Below are 11,388 nucleotides of genomic sequence, written 5' to 3'. Positions count from 1 at the left end.
GGGCCCTGTGGGTGACTACCACCTGAAGCTTCCAGGTTTGGTATAAAGGCAGGGTATGGCGGGCCTTGTGGGTGGCTATGACCTCAAGCTTCTAGGTTTGGGGTATATGGACTGCTGGGTTTGGGTGGGGAAGTAACATAAGTTCTTGGTTCCTAAGGGATGGGAAACCTCGAGGCAAAGGCCCTGGTGGGAAGGGGTGTGGATTCTACACCTCTAAAGGGCAAAGAGAAGACTGCAAAGGTCCCATCTTTGGGGCCCCTGATGGGAGAGGGGTCGAATGGGTGGGAATTTCCTATTCTGAAAATGGGAAGGGGAAAATCTGGCATGTGTTGTGTATGTGTGCCTGACTTGGGACTTCTGGCTTAGTTTGTCTGGTTTTTTATTTGTTTGGTTGTTTGGTTGGTTTTTTTTTTTTTTTTAAGTCCTACTATATAGCCCAGGTTACTTTAGAACTCACTGTATAGACCAGGCTGGTCCAAAACTTACAAAAAATCTACCTTCCTCTGCCTCCCAAGTGTTAGGGTTAAAGGCACGCACCCTGAAACTTGTGGGTTCTTGAGAGGCCATGGCTGGAACCATTTTGGCTTCAAAAACTCGAGAAAAGGAAAAGAGATTTTGAGGTTTTCAACGGGTCAGATAATCGCAGGTTGTCAACTCTTTGACCCCTTTGTCTACTACTTTCCGGTAACTGCTGGCCCACTCAGCTTCATGAGAGTCCGGCTGGGCGAGCACAACCTTCGCAAGCGCGATGGTCCCGAGCAAGTGCGGTCGGTCGCTCGAATCATCCCACATCCGGGCTACGAGGCTCGAACCCATCGGCATGACATTATGTTGCTGCGACTTCTCCAGCCTGCCCGGCTGTCACGGCAGGTGCGTCCCGTGCCTCTGCCCACGCGTTGCCCATTTCCCGGCGAGGACTGTGTGGTGTCAGGCTGGGGCCTATTGTCAGACAACAAGCCTGGAACCACAGGGAGTCACAAGCCACAAGGTGCGTGGAAGGATGGAACTGGATCTAGGAATCCCAGCAACACTGTCCTCCAGGCTTCTTGGGTGGAGGCTCGGGGACCAAAGGAGAGATGATACTCAAAGCCATTTGTCCTTCTCAGTGAGACTCCCGGATACGCTGCATTGTGCCAACATCAGCATTATCTCTGAGGCATCTTGCAACAAGGACTACCCGGGTCGAGTGTTGCCCACCATGGTGTGTGCTGGTGTAGAGGGCGGTGGCACCGACTCCTGCGAGGTCAGAGCCAAGTGGGGACTTTGGGTAAAGGCGCGCGGGGGTGGGAGTGGGGGTGGGGGTAGGAAGTATCCTAGTCTGCTTTCCTGTTACCACGGTAAAATACTCTGACCAAAAGCAACCTGGGGAGGAAAGAGTTTCTTTAGCTTACAAACTCACAGTCCATCACTGAGGGAAGGCAGGGCAGCAATCAGGTGTGAACCTAAAGCAGAATCCATGGAAGGATGCTGCTTACTGGCTTGATCATGGCTCCCGTTCAGCTGGCTTTCTTTTCTTCTTTCCTTTCTTTCTTTCTTTCTTTCTTTCTTTCTTTCTTTCTTTCTTTCTTTCTTTCTTTCTTTTTGCATAGCATAGTGCGCATGGAAACCAGAAGGGGGCCTTGGGATAGAAATTACAAACAGTTGTGAACTGCCCTGTGGGTGCTATGCAAGAGCAGTCAGTGATCTTCATTGCTGAGCCATCTCTCCATGGCCTACAGCCAAGTCCCGTTTGCCTAGGGGATGGTGCCACTCACAGTGAGCTGGACCTTCCTACACTGACCAGCAATGAAGACAACTTAGGACAGATGTGCTCAACATGGCACCCCCTCAGTTGAGACTCCTCAGACGATCCTAGGCTGTGTCAGATTGACAGCTGGAGCTAATTAAGACATAATAGGACAAGTAGGATTGCTTAAATGTTCTTTGCTTTGGACCAGAGACAATGCTAAGTTTAGGTATGGGATGGAATTCCAGGAGCAATTAGAATCATGGTGAGACTGGAAACGGGGTTAGACTTGTGGACATGGGGAGGAGCATATGGTCTGGGGAAGCACGGGATGGAGCTAAGAAGGGAAGGGAATCTGTTCTCACTCAGGATGGGAAGTACATTGCGGTTGGCATGGGATGGTGTGGGGGAGGGAGGTGATAAAAGTGCAAAGATTGGGATTGGGTTGAGTTTGGTGAGCACAGGTTCAGTTTGATTTTGAATGGGGAAGATGTGTGGAGTGGATGGAATCTAACTTGAGTTTAGTGCCATCTGTGGGGCTGGATAGTGCAAGACAGAGCTGGGGGCGGGGGTTGGCTCTCTTGGGTTGTGTTGAGTCAGAGTAGGTTTGGATGGGTTTGGGGTAATGCTGGAGTTTCCTAGGGTGAGGTTGGTTTGGGGCTTCATTGAGATGGGGAACAGTGGTTAGTGGGAATAAGGTTGACAGTGGGTTGGGGTGTGACTCGGTTGGTAATCGCCTCGCATGCACAAAACTTCGGTTCCAGCTGCAGAACCATGTATACCATGCATGGCACTGCACACCTGTAATCCAAGCACTTGTGAAGTTGAGGCAGGAGGATGAGGTGTTCATCCTCTCACTACATGGAAAGAAATATTGAGGAAAACTCCCTTTATCCCCACAGGGTGATTCCGGAGGACCTCTGGTCTGCAGGGGTGCCCTGCAGGGCATCGTATCCTGGGGTGACGTCCCCTGTGATACTACCACTAAGCCTGGTGTCTACACCAAAGTCTGCAGCTACTTGGAGTGGATCCGGGAAAACATGAAAAGAAACTGACTCATTGGGACCACCCACTAGGTCCTCACTGACCAAGAATACCCATTGCTGGCCAGCCACCCCATTCCTACCTGAGACAGAGCTGAGCCCCTCCATATACTGACATACACAGTTATCCAGGGCCTCTCCCCCTCTGAGGTCACCTACTTAACACTAAGAAAGCAGTGTTTTTCCAGCACTAGGGAGGCAGAGGCAAGTAGATCTCTAAGTCCAAGGCCAGCCTGGTTTACAGAGTGAGTTCCAGGACAGCCAGAACTATACACAGAAACCCAGTCTCAAAAAAATAAAAAAGGGTTGGTCCAACCTGCACTGTAGGGGTATGACTTTCTCTCTTTGCAGTATGATGGAAAATGGGGAATGGGGCTAGGATACAAAGTCTTCAGTTCCATGGCACCCAGAGTCCCTTTCCCTAGGTGACAGAACAAGACTTCAGGTATGACTTTGCTCATTTGGACCAGATGTGGAATGTTGATTGGATCAGGGGCCTGACCTCACTCTTTCTTGGTTTTACCATCTGTGAAATAGGTCACCATAACACTTGTCTCCTAGGGTGTCTGTGAAGATTAAATGAATCATTCATCTTAAGAGATCAGAGCAGTGTCTGCCACTTTGTCCACACTCGTGAACTGTATGTTCCAGTGAGAGGACCCAACACACACTAGATTTCCAAGAGCTTTTGGTTAGTTCTAGGCTTTCTGGTGGCCAAGGCAACAAGACCAACACTCCCTTTCCCTCGGCCACGTTGATGACATGCAGTGCAGGCTTGGATACTGTGAGCTGCCTTGCTGATCGTATCCAGGTCTCAAGTTTGAAACTTGTGACTTTACCATCAAGGCTATGGGAGCCCAGTTTCTGATTCAGAGGTCCCAAAATGTTATTATTGGGGTCACTGAATGTTGAAGCCCTTGATCTTGGTCATTAAAATAGACAGATTAGATTGAGTGAGGGGTTGTCATTGCAACTTCTAATAATATTTTTATTGCACATATTTATATTTTGTGTGTGTGTGGAGGTCAAAGAACATATTCTGAGAGATGACTTTCTTCTACTTTTGAGATTGAATTTAAAAACTGTCAGGCTTGGTAGCAGACACCTTATCCACTGAGCCATCTCATCCATCTCAGAATATTTTTATTTACTTAGTTATTGTTTCATGTTAGCCAAGGATGGCCTGATCCTCCTGCCTCCACATCCCCCATGCTGGTTTTACAGGCCTACATTCCCACACCTGGTTTTACACAGAACCGTGACTTAAACCCAGGACTTCATGCATGCTAGGCAATCACCCCCACTGACCTACATCCCCACTGACCTACATCCCCAGTTCCAGCCAACTCGTGCGCGCGCACACACACACTTTGTCACACCTTGCTCAGACTCACCTAGACCTTGCCGAGTGGCTGAGCTGACCTTGAACTCCTGATTCTCCTGCCTCCACCACACCAGGGTCTGTGGTGATAATCTTGATTGGGGAAAGCTGTTAGTTCAGATCTTTGGGACTTTGAGGGGCATGACCTTGTCTAGGGTACAAGGAATAGAAAGGTCATTGAGCCCCCAACACTGTTGGGGTGGGTAACACTCCCCTGGGACAGCCTAAATTCTCATATTCTTGGATCAGAGAATATGATAATGTGCATTCTAACTTTTTATTTTATTTTATTGATTTGTTTTGAGACAATTCTCTATGTAGCCCTGACTATCCTGGAACTCATTATTTAGACTAGGCTGGCCTCGAACTCACAGAAGTGCACCTGCCTCTGTCTCCCGAGTGCTGGGATTAAAGATGTACACCACCATGCCTGCTCCCAGACTTCTAACAGGAACAATAAAATCAGTGATCTAGATTCCAAGTATACAAAAGTAGGAATCCCGACATTCTCAAAACCAAGATTTGTATTTACGGGGAGCCTGGAGCCCTCTTGGCTACAAGGAACTTGTTTTAACTGCTGGTTTCTGAGGGTGTGCTGGGACCTTCCTAGGAGCTGTGTGACAGGGGTCACTTGCTCCTGCACCCTCCCCCACCACCTGACCTTGCCATTCTGCCTGTGGTTCCTAGATCACACACAGCTCCAGGAACAGCAGGCCCTGCCCCACCCAACCTCAGCCCTGGGAAGGTGTCCAGGGTGACCTAGGGCCTTCAGGACAGCAGGTGCAATGAGTCTCTCCCCTCCCACAGCTGGGAGGGTGGGAGTGGGGAGTCCACCTCCACCAGCAAGGGCAGGGGCGGGGCTGGGGGGAGACTAAGGGTTTTTAAAGGCTCCCTGAGGAGGCTCCTCAGCTCCAAGCTCACGGCCTTCAGCTCCTGGACACCTGTCACCATGTGGTTCCTGACCCTGTTCCTAGCCCTGTCCCTGGGAGGGACTGGTGAGACAAAGGGGGAAGTGGAACGGGAGGGGTAGAGCCTGATTCTCATGCTGCCTTTAGCCCTGGAAATCCCTTCCCCTTTTCCCCTCACCGAGCTGCACCCCAAAGCACTTCTGCCCCCCTCCCTGCCTCTGCACACTGCCAAGTCCTTCACAGTCCTCATTCCCATATCAGGCCCCTGTTCCCTCCCGTTTTCCAGAACTTTCTCTTCTTTAGCCATCTGACAATTTCTGGCCTCTCCAGTCTTGCCAAGGAACCCAGTCCCTTTCAGACTTTGGCACCTTGGTTGCCCCTCTAGTTTGCTGTTTTTCTAGAGCCTAGTAGTCCAAATTCTAAGTTAGGGGTTTCCCCAAACCCCACACCTAGAGACTTTGGCTGTCCGGCAGTTGTCAGTCTTCAGTTGTACCCTGTAGTCCTGACAACTGGTTCCCACATCTTCTCAAGTCCCTCAGTTTTTACATCAGATAGGTTCCCCCCTTTCTGGCGTGGGGGGTCTGCCCTTGTCCCTTCTTGCTGGATTTGTGTGTTTGGTCTGATTTGGGGAAGTGCTGGGTGGTGAGAGCCAGAAACAGACATCCAGTGCCTTACTCATCACTTAGCGCCCTATTTTTGAGGCAGAGTCTCTCACTGAATGGAGTGCTCCCTGACTTGGCTAGGCTGGCTGGCCAGCAAGCCTGGGGGTCCTGCTGTTTCTACCGCCCCATCTCTGAGGTTACAGATGCACCTCCTCACACCTGACTTTTTATCTGGGTTCAGGGAGATGAGCTCAGGGCCTCCAGTACTATAGCAACCAAGTCATCTCCCCAGCTCTTGGAAATAAGGTCTCATTATGTACCCAGGCTTGTGTCCAGCCCATAGCAGTCCTCTGCCTCAGCCTTCTGTGTGCTGAGACTACAGATAAGAGCCACCATGCCTGCTCCCCCTTTCCTCTGGCCCAGTCTTCCCTCCCATGCGTGCCTCCCACCTTCACCCACTGGCTTCTTGTTGACCTCTGGCTCCTGTGCAGCTCCTGTCCCCTCCCGACTGAGTCTCCCTGCACAGCTCCAGCTCCTATTCTGCCCAGGACTTCCCAAAGACCCTAATACCAGAACCTAGTACCTCGTACCAAGCAGGCCCGCCAACCCCATTCCGTGGTGGTCTGACCTGTTTTAAATCCTTTTCCACTCCTACCCCACAGCTGCCTCCAAGAGAACCCCAGACCACTGGCCCCCACCTCCTGAGAAGCAGAGCCCTTCCCCCGTTGCCCTAGTCTTTAATTCACTACCTGTCCTATCGCAAACACTTTTCTCAGGGAGCTCCACCCCCACCGCAAACCTAACAGGAATTGCCCCTAACCCTACTCCTTTGACCTGGAAACCACTCCTTATATCCCAGCCCAGCTGGACACTTCATGCCCAATCCAGGAACTCCCAAATCACCTTGGGGTCCCTTTCCTGGGTTCATTTATCCACTCAGGCCTATTTCCCTGAGACCTCACCCTTCTCAGAACCCCAAAAACCCAGCCCAGGCCCTGACTTCTTCTCAAGTCTTGGAAACTCTAAATGCCAAACCTCCTTGGCCTCTGATTCCACTCTCATTGGACTAAGAGCCACTGGGTTCTGGAATCCCCTGCCCCCACCTCTCTCTCTCTCTCTCTCTGAGCCATCACCTGCTGGCCCTGAGCCATCCCCGATTCTTGTTCCAGACTCCAGGAGCTAGGTTATTTCAGTCCCCACAGCAGAGATCTCCTTATCCAGGGCCAGCCACTTATGAGTTCCCTCCCTCAGAATGTCCCCTGATCCCAGCCCTGTGCCCCTCAGCAGCACACCTCCCTCTCTGAGCCAGCCCCACCCCCACTGCTCTGCCGCAGGTGCTGCACCTCCCATCCAATCTCGGGTCATCGGAGGATTTGCCTGTGCGAAGAATTCTCAGCCCTGGATGGCAGCTGTGTACCACTACTCCCAATTCCAATGTGGGGGCATCCTGGTGGACCCCGAGTGGGTGCTCACAGCTGCCCACTGCTACAATGAGTGAGTGAACAGGGTGGGGACAGGGAAGTAGGGTGGCAGCCAGAGAATGTGACTCCAGGCTAGGCTGGGGTTCTGAAGGTTGAAAGACAGGCCGAGCTGGGCTAGACCCCTCTCTCCATGACCTCCGGGGTCTCCTGTGCTCCCTCCAGTCTTGCATTTGATTCCTATTTCTTTCTTTTCTGTCTTATTGTCCATGTGTCCCCTGCCTGTACTCAGAGCTGAGTGTCTGTGGCCATCTGCCACTATGTGACTCCCCCTCCAGGTCCCTGCCCAGCCTTCTCTGGATCTGGGTCTGGGTCTCACTTGCCCTTCTACCGACCATACCGGAGAACAGGCCCAAGGCTGTTCTCCAAGGCTAGGAAGGGATGTCCCTGAGTCCTCACTGTCCCCAGGCCAGCTTGGCTCTTAGGACCTTCTGACCACTCAGGACACACAGAGAAGGGCTGGTCTGAGCTGGAACTGGGTGAGGGCAACTGAGTGAGTACAGAGGTTGGACAGGGTGCTGGGGCGGGGAGGGGGGGGCGGGGGGAGAGCCTTGGGCTGTGGGCCAGGCTTTGCCTGCCTGGGAAGCTCAGCCCAGTCACAGCTGCAGCTGAGCAATTCTCAAGCCTTCCTCCTCTCCCTGCCCTCTCTTCCCTGTGTGCGCTCTCTCTCTCTCTCTCTCTCTCTCTCTCTCTCTCTCTCTCTCTCTCTCTCTCTCTCTCTCTGTGTGTGTGTGTGTGTGTGTGTGTGTGTGCCTTTCTGTCTCCCCTGCCTTCCATCGCTATCCCTGCTCCCAGCAAGTACCAGGTTTGGCTGGGCCGCAACAACCTATTTGAGGATGACCCCTTAGCTCAGCACCAGTTTGTCAAGGAGAGCATCATTCACCCTGACTTCAATATGGACCTCCTGAAGAACACCACCAAAAACCTTCAGAAGGACTACAGCAATGACCTCATGCTGCTGCACCTTGCCCAGCCCGCTGAAATCACAGATTATGTGAAGGTCCTCAGCCTGCCCACCGAGGAACCCAAGCTGGGGAGCCGCTGCCTTGCCTCAGGCTGGGGCAGCATTGAACCCAGCGAGTGTAAGTCTGGGCCAAACCACACAGCCTGAGGAGGGACACCTGGGTCTGGAGGAGGAGCCGGGAACAGGGCTGGGGTCTGCTGACCACACTCTTGCCCCCTGATCTACAGTCGAATTCCCAGATGACCTCCAGTGTGTGTACCTCGATCTCTTGCCCAATGAGAAGTGTGTCAAAGCCCACTTCGATACAGTGACCGACTTGATGCTGTGTGCAGGAGACTTGAAAGACGGAAAAGACACTTGTGTGGTGAGTGACCCTCTCCCTGCAGTGTGCTGAAGGGGCTGAAAGAGGGAACAAGATCCTTCATCCCCACATCCAGGCAGGAGCTTCTCGCCCTTCCCTATGGAAGCTCTGGGAGGGGAGAATCCTCTAGCTGGTACTACTTCTCTTTGACTTGGCTTCAGGGACTGTCCTGTCCCCTACTCTAACTCCATGTCCCTGCAAGAACAGGACTCCTAAGAGCTGGAGTTGGTGCCAGGACCTTCCTCACTCCTGTCCCTCTCCTCTCAGGGTGACTCAGGGGGCCCGCTCATCTGTGACGGCATGCTCCAAGGTGTCACATCATGGGGCCCTACCCCATGTGGCAAACCCGAGAAGCCGGGCATTTACACCAAACTTATTGATTTCGTCCCCTGGATAAACAAAGTTATAAAGAAGAACACTGACTGACACTCTGTCCCCTGCCCCCAATAAAACCCACCATGCAGCCAATGAGTTCAAGGTCTGCCATTCTCTGGCCTTCCGAAGTTGGGTACCAAGTCAATCAGCCGAGGTCAGAACCTCCCCGGTGGATCTCAGCTTGTGGAAGGGGATGGGTGGGTACATGCACAGGTGGTCAAAGGGACGGGGCTGAGACAAATGCCGACAAAAGGCTCAGACCAAGTCAGGGATGCCACATGAGTCCACTCTGGTGAGGAAAAGACTCAGATCTCAAAGGTGAAGTTAGAGACGTCAGGACGGTCAGCTCCGGCTAGACCTGGCCCTATCTGGAGAGATAACGAGCAATCGGACACTGAAAATTTGGGCTGCCGGCCTGGTTTTATAGAGTATGGGAAGCCAGGAAGGGGGCAGGATGTTATATCAAGCCTTGACTTCCTGGGGAGGGGTCTGTCCACAGAAGGGCGTAAACCCCTCCCCCAAGGATGGGCTGCAGAGTATCCACCTGGGGCCCCTGGCTGGACCAAAGGAGGGAGAATGCCTTTGGGGCGTGGCCTGTGGCCGATGATCCGCCCACCTTGGGGGCGGGGCCACACTGCTCTGGCTGCTTGGGACCGTGGGACCAGTGTCTGCTCAGAGGAAGGTAGCCGCAGCCTAGAGCATTGGAAGACTTCCAGGGTGGGTTCCTTGCCAAGACTCAGACTGCAAGGGGTGGATCCTAGCGCAGGGGAGAGGGGTTTGCCACCTGTCTCCCGAGGGTGCTGCGTGATCTCAGGAGAAGCGTGGGACCTCAAGGGAGGTCTGACGGTGACGGAGTCACAGGGACAGAGGGGGAGGAATCTGGCTGCGGGAACTCCTCAGTGTTCTGAGAAGTTGCGGAGTCTCCCCGTGAGGGAGCCCCATGGTAGTTCACAAAGCTGCTTGCAGCAGACTCATTCTGGTCCGAATTGGGCTGAGGCGGCAATTGGTGTCTCGAGGCCCAACGGAAGTAGCTGACCCTTCGCTCCATGAGAGGCATACTGTAGCTCCACATTCGCACTTGGTTGAAGAAGGACAGAGTTCCTGTGGGAAGGGACCCGGTGGGCACTCGACTCTGGGCCCCACCTCGGTTGACCCCCTTTCCTGGGCTCCGCCCCTGCCCTGCTCAAGCCCCGCCCTTCCATCCGAGGCCCCGCCCTCACCGGCCCACAGCATCAAGACGCTGGCGCACCAGCACAGGTAGAAGGCCAGCAGGTAGGATACCTGTGGCCTCAGGCGCAGCCTCTCACAGTTGATGACAAAGAGCGTCAGGCTGAGGAGAATCAGGAGCCCTGCACTGGGGTGGGGCCAGAGAAGGACGGGAGGCTAGACAGGGGAACCCCCTCCCAGGAAGAGGAGAGAGACAGAGACAACCTCCCTGATCTGCTACACTAAATGGACACACACACACACACACACACACACACCCCACAGGACAAATTGAAACATACTCGGAAAGAGGGAACGGGAAAATGGGAAACAAAGCCATCAGCCAGAACTGGTGTGCATAGGCCCTTAATCCTAGCTATTCAGGATGCTGAGGCAGGAAAATGATACATTCAAGGCCATCATGGACTACAGAGTGAGATTAAGGCCAACCTGAGCTATAGAAAAAGCAACATAATTAAAGTCTGGCACAGCTCTGGGAAGAAGGCTCTGGGTGGTGGGGGGCTCCCCAAGCAGCCCTGTCCTTTCCGACACTTACCGATGCCAATGCTTAAGAAACTGAAGAGGAAGTCGATCTTGTTCAAGCGGCGGCAGACTGGTCGAAAGGAGAGGAACATGGTGGGCAGGAGGATGAGGCACAGGGCCAGGGCCAGGAATATGAAGCCCTTGCTCATGTGAATGTAAACTGGAGAGGAGAGTTGGAGAGATAACTACAGTTACCCCCAACACACACACGCGCGCGCACACATGCACATGCATACACACATGACATGCACGCACACACATACACATGCACATGTATACACACATGCATACACAAACACATACACGCACACACATACACATGCACACGTATATACACATGCCATACACGCATACACATGCACACGCATACACACATGCATACACACATGCACGCACACGCATACACATGCACACATATACACACAAACACATACACACACATACACATGCACACGTATACACATGCATACACAAACACATACATGCATACACATGCACACGTATACACACATGCATACACACATGACATACACGCATACACATGCACACGTATACACATAAACACATACACGCACACACATACACATGCACACGTATACACACATGCATACACACAAACACATACACACACGTGTAGTCACGTGTGCACACACACACGCATGCTCACTCTCAACATTCCCTCTTACACCATGAGTAGCCCAAAAAATCTGCAAAATCCTGCCAATACAGGGTCCGGTGGCACACACTGTCTTCCTAGGTATTCCAATGGCTGGGAGGAGTGCCACTTCAAGGTCTGCATGA

General features: G+C 52.7%; 2 protein-coding genes across 2 annotated transcripts in view; both read left to right on the top strand.

The window, feature by feature from the left end:
- Window positions 1-2,781, top strand: part of Klk15 (kallikrein related peptidase 15) — a 7,284-nt gene extending 4,503 nt beyond the window's left edge. The window contains exons 3-5 of the mRNA XM_026789164.1: window positions 705-988; window positions 1,107-1,243; window positions 2,629-2,781. Coding sequence (XP_026644965.1) covers window positions 705-988; window positions 1,107-1,243; window positions 2,629-2,781 — 574 coding nt within the window. The remainder of the gene's footprint in view (window positions 1-704; window positions 989-1,106; window positions 1,244-2,628) is intronic.
- Window positions 2,782-7,883: 5,102 nt separating this feature from the next.
- Window positions 7,884-8,923, top strand: Klk1 (kallikrein 1). Its single transcript, XM_026789126.1, has 3 exons — window positions 7,884-8,220; window positions 8,330-8,466; window positions 8,731-8,923. Exons 1-3 carry the CDS (start codon window positions 8,034-8,036, stop codon window positions 8,887-8,889), a joined length of 483 nt encoding a protein of 160 aa, XP_026644927.1. The 5' UTR covers window positions 7,884-8,033; the 3' UTR covers window positions 8,890-8,923.
- The last annotated feature ends 2,465 nt before the right edge of the window (window positions 8,924-11,388 follow it).

Source organism: Microtus ochrogaster, unplaced genomic scaffold (assembly GCF_000317375.1).
Source record: "Microtus ochrogaster isolate Prairie Vole_2 unplaced genomic scaffold, MicOch1.0 UNK14, whole genome shotgun sequence".
In the NCBI taxonomy this organism is placed as follows: Eukaryota; Metazoa; Chordata; class Mammalia; order Rodentia; family Cricetidae; genus Microtus; species Microtus ochrogaster.
This window is presented reverse-complemented; position numbering and strand designations above follow the sequence as displayed.

Coding starts and splice junctions, on each gene's coding strand:
- Klk1 (XM_026789126.1), top strand. CDS start 8,034: ATGGACCTCCTGAAGAACACCACCAAAAACCTTCAGAAGGACTACAGC. Junction 8,221..8,329: donor CAGCATTGAACCCAGCGAGT/GTAAGTCTGGGC, acceptor CCTGATCTACAG/TCGAATTCCCAGATGACCTC. Junction 8,467..8,730: donor ACGGAAAAGACACTTGTGTG/GTGAGTGACCCT, acceptor CTCTCCTCTCAG/GGTGACTCAGGGGGCCCGCT.